A 13960-nucleotide genomic window follows, 5' to 3' on the forward strand; every position below is an offset into this window, starting at 1 on the left:
TTCCACAGCGTAGTTCTGATTAAAATACTAACTATTTCAGGGAAGGCAATGAAGTTCAACATACCAATTCATGATCCAGTACCATTTGACAATGGCAGAATATTGCAACAAGGCCACACTAGCCAGATGACAATATAGATATAGAAGTTCAGGCTGTGCACAGAACCATTCATATTGAAAAATCTGCAATGATGGTAATTCTGGATTGACATATGTTGGACACAGGCCCTTCCTTTCTCTGAATAGAAAAAACCTGCACTAAAGCAGCTGTGAAAAAAAGAGACAGAAAGCATTATCATTCGCTTCCGCACTTTCTTGTGCTTACAAAAGGGCACAGTCTTCATTTTATCCTCAACCTTCTGCAGAGCAGAGGGCAGAAGGTGAAAGTGTACTCACACCTCAGAAGTTAATCCTACAAGCAGGAATGAAGTCCAAAAATATTTTTAGCTTCTTTTAAGCAACTGATTTTTCAGGTCTAAAAATGAAGAACAAACGCCCAGCTTCCATAAGGTTGATAAAGAATGAAGCCTCTGGTTAAATTCAGTCACATTTTCCAGTATTTTCATAAACTATTTAACCACCATTATGAGGGAATTTTTACAAAAGTCTGAAGCATACAACCAATACATAGATCAGAAACATCATGCCAATTTACTTACACATGGAAACATGTATTCTGCTTTACAAATTACTTCTGACTCAATCTGTCAAAACATGACACTTAAAAGTGAAAAATTACATGTATCAAAAGAACGAAGTCCACCTTCAATATTAATACCATGCAGCAAAAACCTGAGTACTTAAGCCAACATATTCAAGTCCTACTAGCTCTCATAAAGCAACTTCAATAAAACCTTCACCTGCAGTAGTATATGGACTCTAGTAAGCTCACCCTTTCTATCTTCTTTTTAGCTCCTGACAATATATCCCATATTTCAGAATAACTCTTTCAATACACCCTTCAATCTGTGCTTTGTGCATCAGGTATACAAAAATGTTATTTCTAGGTTTAAATGCCTCAAAAGTTTTGTTGCATCTTTCTTAAAAGCCCTGCGATGCAATTCCATTAATATAATATTCATGCCACATTCTAACATGGCATATCCAGAGACACTGTTCAGACCAGCAAGATTTAGAAGCAGCTAATGTCTGAAAATAAACACAAGAGAAAACAAACCACCTTATTTTCATACACACTGAAGCAAGGCAGTTGAGATTAAAACAGAAGGAACAGAAGGAATGTTTACTAACCCCTAGAGTTTGGCAAATTAAACATCTGCAGGTGTATGAGCAGAAGTCTAATAATCTGAATTATTAGTGGAACAGACTGCCCAGAGAGGTTGTGGAGTCTCCTTCCCTGGAGACATTCAATACCCACCTGGACATGTTCCTGTGCCCCCTGTTCAAGCAGGGGGCCTGTACAAGATCTCCAGAGAACCCTTCCTACCCCTACCATTCTGTAATTCTGTGAATAAAATTCCAAGTTATTTGGTACCAAAGAAGTACTCTATCAACCAACCAGGGAAAAGAAAAAACCCTCTTCCCACACTAACAAAAAGCGTATTTCCTCACTGGAATATTAGTGCCTAAAGCATTCATATTCCAGTGGCCCTTTCACAGGAGGAGTCATTCTCTTCCTTTTCTGTATAGAAGTGGAGCTTAATAGATATTCAAAGAAGGAATATTTTTCCGTTCACAGTATCCTTAAAAGAAATCCTAATATCCACAAAGCATACCTAAGCTGGTCTCCCCAGTTTTACCATCAAAACCTTTTCTATCTTAATAAACAGAACACTGTCATCTTCATTCAGTTTTAAACATGATTAAGACCTGACAGTTTAGGAAAAAGTAATCCCTAACATTGCTGACAAGTACAGGCAACAGGCGGATAAATTCTAAAAAAATTAAAGTGTAAGTTCTAGAACTGGATTATTAGCCCTGTCAAATATTAGCAATTAATTAATGGTAAACTTACCCAACCTGTATTTTCACCACTTCACCATCTTTACAAAAATCAAACACAAAATTAAAAATATGTGTCCAATTGAAAAGGGGGGGAGGTACTGCATATTATATGCATTGTTGGGTGTTGCTACGGTTAAGTCAGCCTACGCCCAACATGAAAACTGCTTCCATGAAGAAAAAAAACCAGGTCATTATCATAGAAGACCCCCTTCTGAAGGAAACACAAGACCCACTATGCAGACTGGACCCACTTCTTAGGGAAGTCCGCTGACTCCCTGGGGCTCAGATTAAAGATGTGAAAACTTCCTACCCTGGTACAGCCCTCAGATTGCTATCCATTATTGATTTCTCAGGTAGGCAGCAATGAAGTTGCAACTAGAAGTCCAAGGGCAATCAAGAGAAACTTCAGGAGACTTGGGATGACTGGTAAAGGCATCAGAAGCACAAGTAGTGCTCTCCTGTGTCCTACCAGTTGCAGGGAATGATGAGGGAAGAAACAGAAGAGTCAGCAGATCAATACCTGGCCCCAAGCCTGGTGTCACCAGCAGAATTCTGGGGTTTTTTTCATCATTGGTTCATTTACATGACACCAGGCCTGCTGGCAACAGAGGGGTACACCTGTCTCAAAAGGGGATGAGGATCTTTGCACAGGTGGTAGCAGGGCTCATTGAAAGAGCTTTCAGCTGGATTGGAAGGGCATAAACCAGGCTCACTAGAGATAACCCTGGGGGCAGCATGCCAATATTTGAGGGATGGTGTGCTAGCAAGGCCCTTTGGTCTGCCATCTCAGTGGAGGTAGGGGATGGAGACACATGTGGCAGCAAAGACACAAGGGTTATTGATGTATTAGAAACCACGGAGGCACCCGAGAGTGGTCACATAGGAATTAGGGCTTCTCATCCCAAAAAGGTGGCAGGATCAACAGCCCAGCTGAAGTGCATCTACACCAATGCATGCTGCATGGGCAACAAACAGGAGGAGCTGGAAGCCATTGTGCAGCAGGAAAACTATGATATAGTTGCCATCGTGGAAACATGGTGGGACGCCTTGCACAGCTGGAGTGCTGCAATGCCTGGCTGTAAACTCTTCAGAAGGGATAGGCAAGGAAGGAGACGTGGTGGGGTAGCTCTGTATGTTAGCGAGGGTTCTGACTGTCTAGAGCTTAATGATGGAGTTGATAGGGTCGAGCATTTATGGGCAAGAATTGGGGGAAGGCCAACAAGGCAGATATCATGGTGCAAGTCTGTTACAGATCACCCAACCAGGATGAAGAGACAGACAAAATATTCTATAAGCAGCTGGGAGAAGTCTCACAATCACTAGCCCTTGTTCTCATGGGGAACTTGAACTTATCAGATGTCTGCTGGAAATACAGTACAGCAGAGAGGAAACAGTCTAGGAGGTTCCTGGAGTGTGTGGAAGATAATGTCCTCACACAGCTGGTGAGTGAGCCAACTAGGGAAGGCACCCCACTGGACCTGTTGTTTGTGAACAGAGAAGGACTTGTGGTTAATGTGACAGCTCGATCACAAAATGATGAGTTTGAGATTCTTGGAGAAGTAAGGAGGGGGGGCAGCAGAACTGCCACCTCGGACTGCTGGAGGGCAGACTTTGGCCTGTTTAGGAGCCTGGTTGACAGAGTCCCTTGAAAGGCAGTCCTGAAGGCTGAAGGAGTCCAGGAAGGCCGGACGTTCTTCAAGAAGGAAATCTTAAAGGCTCAGGAGCAGGCTGTCCCCAAGTGCCAATAGATGAGCCAGTGGGGAAGACCACTGGCCTGGCTGAACAGAGAGCTTTGGCTGGAGTCAGGAGAAAAAGAGGAGAGCTTATGACCTTTGGCAGAAGGGGCAGGCCACTCAGGAGGACTACAAGGATGCCATGAGGTTATGCAGGGAGAGAATTAGAAGGGCCAAAGCCCAGCTAGAACTTCATCTGGCTACTACTGTAAAAGACAGTTAAAAAAATGTTTCTACAAATACCTTAGCAACAAAAGCAGGGCTAAGGGTAATCTCCATCCTTTACTGGATGCTGGGGGGGGAACGATAGTGACAAAGGTTGAGGAAAAGGCTGAGGTCCTGAATGCCACCTTTGCCTCAGTCTTTACTACCAAGGCTAGTTGTTCACAGGGTACACAGTCCTGAGCTGGAATATGGGGAGTAGAATGAAGCCCCCATAATCCAAGGGGAAATGGTTAGTGACCTGCTACACTACTTAGACACACACAAATCTATGGGGCCAGACGGGATCCACCCAAGGGTACTGAGGGAGCTGGTGGAAGTGCTCACCAAGCCACTTTCCATCTTTTATTGGCAGTCCTGGCTAACAGTGGAGGTCCCAGTTGACTGGAAGTTAGCACATGTGATGCCCATCTACAAGAGGGGCTGAAAGGAAGATCCAAGGAACTATAGGCCTGCCAGTCTAACCTCAGTGCTGGGGAAGGTTATGCAGCAGCTCATCTTGAGTGCCATCACATGGCACATACAGGACAACCAGGTGATCAGGCCCAGTCAGCATGGGTTTATGAAAGGCAGGTCTTGCTTGACTAACCTGATCTCCTTCTATGACAGGGTGACCCACCTAGTGGATGAGAAAGAGGCTCTGGGTGTTGTCTACCTGGATTTAGTAAAGCCTCTGACACTGTTTCCCACTGCATTCTTCTGGAGAAACTGGCTGCTCATGGCTTAGATAGGTATACTCTTTGCTGGGTAAAAAAATTGGCTGGATGGCCAGCCACAAAGAGTTGTGGAATGGAGTTAAATTCAGTTGGTGGCCAGTCTGTTGATAGTGACACTCTGGCAAATACATTATATGTATTTGTGTCAGAAGTAGCGTGGCCAGCAGGAGTAGGGAAGGTTTGTCCCCCTGTACTCGGCACTGTTGGAGGTCTGGCCTCACCACTGTGTTCAGGTTTGGGCCCCTCCCTACAAGACAGACATTGAGTTGCTAGAGCATGTCCAAAGAAGGGCAACGAAGCTGGTGAAGGGTCTGGAAAACAAGTCTTCTGAGGAGCGGCTGAGGGAGCTGGCGTTGCTTAGTCTGGAGAAAAGGCAGCTGAGGGGAGACTATATCACCTTCTACAACTACCTGAAAGGAGGTTGTAGCGAGGTGGGTGTTGGTCTCTTCTCCCAGGTAACAAGCAATAGGACAAGAACAAACTGCCTCAAGCTGCACCAGGGGAGGTTTAGATTGGATATTAAGCAAAATTTCTTCACCGAAAGGGTTGGCAAGCATTGGAAGAGGCTGCCCAGGGAAGTGGTTGAGTCACCATCCCTGGCGACTCTTGGATCTTTTGGATGCGGTGCTTAGGGACATGGTTTAGTGGTGGAACTGGCAGCACTACGTTAATGGTTGGACTTAATGATCTTAAAGGTCTTTTCCAACCTAAACAATTCTATGTATGATTAACATTCACATTCCTCACCTGTAATATATACCTATGCTTACATGTAAACCAAATGCTTCAACATTTTTTTCTCAGAAAATAAACCAAGAAACAACTTGACCATTGTCATTTCAGGTGCTCCAATAACTATTTGGCATTTCAAAACAGTGTTTTACTGTATTATGCTCTGTATTTCAGTACAAGATCGTATATAAAGGGTATGGTTTCTGACTGAAAGCAAAGCATGCCTATTTAGAAGAAACAGAGTAAATTAATTTTTTCCTAACAAGAACTTCTAGTTGCAGTAGATTTGAGTGCTATATAAAGAAATCAAATATGCTCCTTTTGATCTTTTTCCAGTTACAATAAGTTTTTAAAACAGATTTTAAAGGTTTATGTATTTACATTCAATATACTCAAACATTTATGTGCTTTAATTCTGCCAACCTAGTTAATACTTTAACTCAGCTCATATAGGTATTTTCAACATGTCATTCAAGTCAGCAGAAAAAAATGAAGATAAACCAGTCTCACTCAGGGAAGTCATACTATCAGCAAAAATGTGCTTTAAGAGTAAGCATTAAGTAAAGCCAAATAATTGCAGCAGACAGCTTGTATGAGTTATCTGCACTGAAGTTTTGAAATGCATTCACTACTTAGAATCTCAAGTTCAAATCCCTTCAAAACAACAAGACACTAATTCAGTCTATCAAGCTTGTTGTTTTACCGTCTTAGAATCTAACACTCTTTGGGATAAGAATTATTTTAGATAGCCATGATCTCCCTTAAATTAAGATTTTAAAATACTACAGTGTTTCATTCATGCAACAAACCTTGAGATCCTTTTTGACAGATGTGCAATATATCTAAACTTCATCCACTCAGGTCTTCCAATTTAGCAGTCACACAGAGGGAACTAAAGTCAAGCAGCAGTTCAACAGTTCTGAACTGGAAAGCAGTGATTGCGCATCCACAGCATTTTGGGAAAAACGTGTTGGGGAGAAGGCTAACAAGCAGAAAGTACCAGATACTCGCCCTGCTACTGCCCTCTCTGCCCAAGACACACAAGCTCCATTCAGCTCCATTCTTTAAGATAGGGCTTGAAAGCAATTGCTAGAAGATTTGATTTCCCCCCACATTAGTAGAAGACAAGATGTCCAAACAATTATGAAAGAGGGATACACGATCTTAAAATTTCAAGAACAACTGAAATTCATGGCAACTGTGAGTTGAGTTCTTATATACATATAATGCTAGGAACCCACCAGATTTCTCAGCTGAGTTTCAAAGGAAAAAAGTAACACTAGCTAGTGTAACATTTAAAATCATACCAGAGGTGCACAGAACAGCCAGAAGTACAAACTATCATTTTCTTCTTCCTGCACATGGCCCACAAACAATACTTAGTCCTATATAGTACCATAAGCAACACCCAAAAATGAAAAATAATTTTACTGATTAGCATGAAGCTACCATTCAATTTCTTTATATAAACCACTTACATAATTTTAAAAAGTGATGAAAACAGACCTAGACAATCACCCCTTTCTCAGTTTCTTAATCGATCTCTGCAAATCATCAAGGAATATGTGTAAGGAAAAATATTACTTCCTTTTTCTTGGTTCAATGCATTTAATTAAATAGCATCTGGCAAAATCTCTAAGTTTAACATACAGTTCAATACGCTATGCAAAGGAAATCTGTCACAAAACAAATAGTACTAGTAGATTATCTGATTTTACCTTGCCTCATCAGCATTAGCTGATGCTCATGTCTAGCTGCTTCCATTTCTGCCTCTAGTTTTTCTTTGGCTTCTCTAATGTTCCTGTCAACCTGTTCACGCTGTTGCTTTTCCATCTCATCAAGAGCCTTCCACCGTGAAGCATACTCAAACTCAAATGTTCCAGGCTGAGCAAAACGTGGAGGCTGTTCTCTTTCCCTAATAAAAATTTTGCAGTTAAAATGTACATAAGGACACATTTAGATTAACAGCTGCAACAGCCAAGAAATTTACAGTCATTTCAAGTGTAGATCTGACTTTAAATCAACCTGTCAGATGACTACACTCTAAACCAAAGCTTAATTCAGCTGTTAAGACAAGTAATATGATCAGTGAAATTGCCCAAATAAAGTCTGTTCAATTTACATACTTTTAAGGTAAAAATTCATATTTACATCAGTACAAAATACTAAGCTGCAACACTAGATTAACTGGGATCAACCTTCTAAAGCAAGCACTCAATTCATAAAACGAGTTATTTAAATAAATATTGAAGCTTACTAGACAGCTCAAAATATTAGCCAGAATATCTAAACATTAAAGGTGCCAACATTGTACTTCACATTCTAATATTGTAACTAACAGCAACACATTTTTAAAAAGTGGTATTCTACAGCCTTACCAGAATAAGCATTTTAGCTTCAAACAACATGATCTCAAAATGGCAATCAAATTTCAATAAGAAACATTAATATTATCAGAATGGGTGACGACTTTTTTACCTCACAATTAAGACTCACTTTCTCAGGTCATGCTCAAAGTTTTCTCTGAACCATGGAAGCTGCAAAGATGCACACCCTGCTAACTTTACAAACAGTTACGGGGCTGTTCAGAGAATAAAAAATCTGGGCGTATAGGGATCTCTGCAGGATTAGACCACACCCCTAAACCATAAAAGACTATAGCTTAGCTGGCAACAAGCTCCAATTGATTTCAGTGTAGGCCAGGAATTTAGTTACTGTAGTAAATGCGCAGAACATTAAACCAACAAGTCAAGTCTGAATTTTACTATAATTAGGAAACCTTGGCACTAAACAGCACAACGTACAAAACACTATTTCCTGTTACACAAACTCAAAAATAAAAATTAGTATGTATTTACCAAGCTAAGGAATATAAATCATGTTTTATAAAATAAAGCTAAACACAACTTACTTGTGATACTGTTGAGTTTTTTGCATTAGCTTCTCTGGGAGCCCATCTTCATCATCAAATTGCTCCATTGGTTCCACAACAACAGGTCGAGGTGTTCTGGAAGAGTTTCAGTTGAATAATTGAATCATAAATGAAGCAGTTATTTCAGTATTTTGAGGAAACACTCCAGAAAGCTAACATTTGTTATCTATAATTCCCATGCCTTGCAAATTCTTCTTAAATCATAGAATTCCAATGAATCCTGATTTTAAGATTATCTTTTAAAATAATTGTTTCTACACCCAAAACCAGCTATTCTGCCTAGGAACAATTTACTTGATGTAGTTCTCTTTACTATGAAATATTTCAAGATAAAAAAAAAAATCTCAAAACCATCTACATACAATAACAGAATATTTAGAAAGGAGCTACCTTTTTGTTTTAATCACTGAGGCAACACAGGGGCCATGATTATACTGGGAAAGTACCAAAACCAAGCAACACAACCTACTCATATTTCCACAAAATATTAGAAGTTACTTCCGAAAGTTGCTCTACAATTGAAAACTGCTTGATAATTTGGCATTGATATTCCAGTGATAATTAGAAAAACATTTCTGCTTAATTTATTTTAAAACTCATTCTTTGAACAACCACACTCTCACAAATCAGAATCCTAATTTATCTTCAAAAATACCTTCCTTGAACTCTCATTATCTGGAGTAATTAGATGCAAGTATTAGCCAGGACTGCCAAGTATAGCAGTGTAAGGATCTTGAATTGTGCAAAAAGCTCTCTGCACCCATCTTGGCAACACAGCCTGTAATACACTCCAAGCAGCAAGAAAAGAGCTAGTGACACTATTTTCAAAATGCCTGTGCTTATTTATTGTGTTCCACATCCTTATTTCACTATGCAGGTCTTTTCACAGAAAAAAAAACAATATATTTTAACAACATAAACAGCTGAAAAAGAAAACTTTGGACATTGAGTGAAGATTAGGAAGATGAAGTCTGGAATCACAGAGCACAACTCAGCAACTCTTATTTAAATGCAACTGAACTGCAGTGTTAACAAGTCATGATTTAAAAAAAACTATTTTAAATGGCTAAATTAATGTTTCAAATGCCTAGTTTTGAGATATTTTTCCATGAACTGAAAGCTTTTCTTCTGATCAGGCACAGTTTACAGTTAAAAACGTAGAATTTTAGATTATGAAGCAAAACACCAGAGTATCATGGCAGCAGATTCATGCTAATTATCTTTGCAACTGCGCATTAGGGAACGTGTCAGCCACCTAAGCAAGATAAAGATCAAGTGCTTTTTATTCACTCAGGCATGGTTAGACAGTCATTTCAATCCAACAAATCTATCCAGCTGGTAAAACAATACTACCTTTCCTCATATCCTAGCTTCTTTTTCCCTGCCACATCTCTTATGTCAAGAATAACATTCCTGTAACACTGAACTAGATTAGTTCCCTGGTTTGGCTCACTGTGCTTCCATTCAAATACTAATGCCAAGAAAACCCAGGGGTTAAGAACAAATTGCTGGCACCTACTGATAACAGTAAAGACATTCAGATTGAATTTACTACGTAGCCAGTAGTGGCACACAATTTATGAGATGATCGCAAGAGGAGCTCCAGACCCTTTCTCCACCTGCAATCTCCTCCTGGCAACATTTTCTCCTGCTTTATTCTCTGCTGGACCTGATGCTCGTATCACCCGTTAGCAAGCACCTTCACATGCTTAAACAGCCAAAAATGAACACAACAAGCAGCTGAATACTCTTCTGTTGTTTTAGTAAGCACAAGTGGTTTACGGAAGTATCAGAAAGTTCTCAAGCAGATAAAAGATCAACGGCACAGCCAGGGCAGGAAGAGAAAATGTACAAGTTCTCCAGTTTGACGCCAGCAAGCTGCCATACTGTGAAACCACAGCCTTAATTTCCCAAGTGAGACTCAGAAAAAAAAAAACTAAAAAAAGTCCTGAATATCTATCACTTCATGCAGCCTTTAAGAAAGCATTTGAAAATGTCACTAGTGAAAGTGTTAAAGCACAGCAGTTATCAACTCTCTTCAGCGAGTACAAAAATTCAAAAATGCAGGAGAGAAGTGCTGTAATTTGCAAGCTTGCTTGCCCTTGAAATACCAAGTTTTCCAGAGATGGTTGCCATAAACTTCTGCAGAATCTAAGGTGGTTTTTTTTTGAAAATGAAAAGTACTTCTGGCCTTTCAAGCCACAAATAAAACTTATGAGAAATAAACACAAGAAGACTTTCCTGAGTTTATAGACATATGAGCAATGTAGTGCACTGTTTTGCTAAGAAACAGAGGAATATTATTTGTGACATTGTTCCTGGGATCAGGAAGAGTGCAATCAATAAAAAAAGAGTCACTAGAAAAGACCTACTATATAGAGAAGGAAAATTAATATTGCATATAGACAAGGAAAAGCAAAATGTTGCTATCAGACTCCCATATGGTAATTACAAGTCTTATAAACAGTAAGCAGAAAAAGATTATTTTCCTCACCAAAAAAAAAAAAAACCAGAGTATTTGGGGTATTTATGTGAAACTCCTTAATTACTCACCTAATGGCTTTCATAATTTGAAAATGAAATAAGAACTAGGGACTACTCATTAATTCAGTTTTGTTTCACATCAGAAATATATACTCATACAAATTCAAACAAAAGCCTGTGAACTTACGTTGTTAGCAAGAATGCCCCATCACTGCATCTTTCTAGAGCTTTCCGTGCTGGAGGTTTTGCTGCAAACTCTACGAAACCTTTTCCTGTAGCTCTGCCACGATCATCTACTACAACAACAGCTCTTTCCACTGGGCCAAATTGAGAGAATGCTTGTTCCAGCAGCTCATTAGAAACCACAGGTGAAAGATTCTTGACTGTTAGGGCAGCTCCATGTGTAGCAAATCGAATTCGAAGTGGTCTGCTCTTCAAAATAGTACCATCAAGTTCTGCCTTTGCTATTTCAGCCAGCGTCCTAGATTCCTTTTTCAAGATATAAAATATTTTATATATTTTATTTTCAAAGCAACAGATATCACTTTAGTGGTTCACCCTCACCCACCCCTCCCAGAAAAGTACCAATTTATTTTTTTTTCTTAGCTTGAGCACATTGGCATCAGGGTCATTGAACTATCTATGTCCCCCCTCCAAAAAAAAAAAAAACACGTAAATTCCCTGTCCACTTATTGGAGGGGGAAAAATAAAAATCATTTCTCATCCCCTATGATTTATTCTAAAAAATTATATACGTTAAAAATTTTGATGCACCAGTAGAGAACTTAAATTCTTATTACGAAGGACGCATCTGTGCTGCTTTGTAAAGGCTTTCAGCAGAGTTGAAAACCTGATACTTTCTCACATTTACCTACTCAAATGTTCATATTCTGCATCCCTAGCTCTATGTAGCAGGAAACAGTATTTTCAAGATTACACTAACATGTTTTGCGTTTTGGTTTGGGTTTTTGTTTTGGTTTTAAATAGTGAAAATATCACAGTTGGACAAATAATTCGAATTTCATCAACAAATGATGAAATTACCTCCTTTGCTTATGTATTCATTCTTCTCACGTTTATGGGCTTTCTGCACCCACACCCATAACAGTCTGCATCAATAACTGCCTTTTCTCTCATTTCAGAGATTGTCACCGAGTTTGATACCTACAATCCCTTACCTTAACATTTAAAGAAATTATTGTTTAGATCTCACCCATTTTCTCCACAGTGCAACTGTGGAGATAAACTGTTAAAATTAACATATTCCCTAAACATAACGGAAAAGGGAAGTTCACATAAAAGCTATATCTAATCTGTATCATATAGAAAATTGAGTAATGACACGTAAATATATCGCACTTCCTCCATAAAGTTGCGGTTTCAGGCTGGGGGATTGTCAGGGTAAAATATGTACAGCAGAATGTCACAAGCACTGATCTTTAAGATGACAACCAAAAAGAAAAAAATGCTAACCAGTAAATTATATGGAAAAATAACTCTAGAGACATCCCAAAGCACTCTAAAGCTATTCCCAAAACGATATAAATCAGTGCATTCTAGACACGGCAGTCATGAAAACTAATCCTACCCGTTAAATTGACATTTAAATACAGTATCATAAGCTTTTCCGGTTATGCCTTTTTTGCGTGCTTACTTGAGCATATTCGATCAAATATTTCATTATCCCTAAAAACTTAGTCTTGACTGGAGACAAGAAATTTCACCAACCCAAGGTCCCATTTCTTTGCAGTTTTGAGATTACACGTTCTGTTTTCACGATGTGGTATTTCGAAACAAACCTATCCAGTCTTTAAAATTAACGGTCTTTGCATAGACCAAACTTATATTCATAATGAATTCTACAGGCTGAAATTTGCTTCTGCACGAAGAAGGATTTTTTCTAATCGTAAAGTACGATAAATTCTCCCAGTTAAATAAGGAAAGCCTTTATACAGATATTACACCAACAAAGCAGATCGCGCGACCACATCTTCCATTTATTGAAGAACAGGCTGCAGGAGTACCCCTGGTAGCAGCACGTAAACGGTAACTGGTGGAGGGGCCCTGAGACCAGGGGACAACCCCGCAGTGAAGTGCGATCCTAACCGCCAGGGGCTGGGAAGGCTGCTCTCACAATGCAGGCCTCTGGGTTGGATGTGTGGAGGCAAATAGGGGGGGGGGGGGAAGGAAGCTGCGGGAACAGCACTAGCAGCAGACAGAACGAGGGGCAGCCTTTTTTTTTTGCTTACATCCGCCCGACAAGGCGGGGGGGGGGGGGGGGACACGCGGGGGACACGACACCAAGGGACAGGAGTCTCCCTTTTGCAAAGGCAGTGCCTGGGTTACGGGGCAGCCACAGAGACACACGCGAATCCTCACCAGGCGAATGAAGCCGAAGCCACGGTCCCGGTTGATGAAGACCTCGCTGGGCTCCCCATAGCGCTCGAAGAGGCGCTTGAAATCTTCCTCCGTGATATCAGTAGGCAGATTTCCTACGAACAGCCGGCAACGCTGCGTGTAGCTCTTTTCGCCAGGTTTGAGAAAGCTTTTGATATCGATGGTGAAGCCAACCTCCTGCTCTTCATCTCCACCTTCTTTGCTCGGAACCAGCGCCATGGCCGCCGCTGCCTCGCTCTCCGTTTCTAGGCCCCGCAATCCCTTCAGGTTGCCACCGCCACCCCCCACCATGCCCAGCGGCGCCGCCGGGGAGCTATTCTCGATCCGCACTTGCTTCAAGTTCCTATTCGCTGCCATATTCAGACCTCGCTCCTTTCTCGCTGGTTTCCTGGGTGGACGGGGAGCCCCGTTCAGCAGCCACCACCTCCGACCCTCAGCCAATTCAAAATGGCGCCGTCGCCAACCTCGGCGAGTTGTAACGTCCCTGGGGAAAGCCCCGCCCACCACCGCCCGCCCCGCCTTCCCCGCGCAGCGCCGGGCGCAGGGACTGCTTCCCGCATGCGTGCTCCTGTGCGGCGTGGGGCAGGCTGTGGGGGTAGCCAGCCTGTGGTCCGGGCTCCCACAGTCGTTCAGCTGCGGACGCAGGGGAGCCTGCCTCAAGCCGCGGGACATCAGTCTTTCTGTCTGCAGAGGCAGATGCGTACCAGCGGGATGCGCCCAGAAGCTTCCTTGCTAGCTCGGCGCCCTCGGTGCCTGGCCCGCGCGTACGGCGAGCAGCC

At 41.2% G+C, this 13960-nt stretch overlaps 1 protein-coding gene across 24 annotated transcripts in view; it reads right to left on the reverse strand.

Annotated features, from left to right (window-relative positions):
- The window catches only part of PSPC1 (paraspeckle component 1), a 70061-nt gene extending 56377 nt beyond the window's left edge, over positions 1 to 13684 (reverse strand). For 22 of the 24 annotated variants that reach the window (XR_012658898.1, XR_012658897.1, XR_012658894.1 and 19 more), the window contains exons 1-4: positions 13164 to 13662; positions 10972 to 11273; positions 8280 to 8375; positions 7087 to 7283 (exon numbers count right to left, since the gene is read on the reverse strand). Coding sequence is in view for 4 of the 24 variants with exons in the window: in XM_075082870.1 (XP_074938971.1) it covers positions 7087 to 7283; positions 8280 to 8375; positions 10972 to 11273; positions 13164 to 13538 (970 nt within the window). In the remaining 20 variants the exon portion in view is untranslated. Of the gene's footprint in view, positions 1 to 7086; positions 7284 to 8279; positions 8376 to 10971; positions 11274 to 13163 lie in introns of all 24 variants that reach the window. The other 2 variants (XR_012658896.1, XM_075082787.1) reach the window with 2 other exon arrangements.
- Between the last annotated feature and the right edge of the window lie 276 nt (positions 13685 to 13960).

Source organism: Phalacrocorax aristotelis, chromosome 1, assembly GCF_949628215.1.
Source record: "Phalacrocorax aristotelis chromosome 1, bGulAri2.1, whole genome shotgun sequence".
Taxonomy (NCBI): Eukaryota; Metazoa; Chordata; class Aves; order Suliformes; family Phalacrocoracidae; genus Phalacrocorax; species Phalacrocorax aristotelis.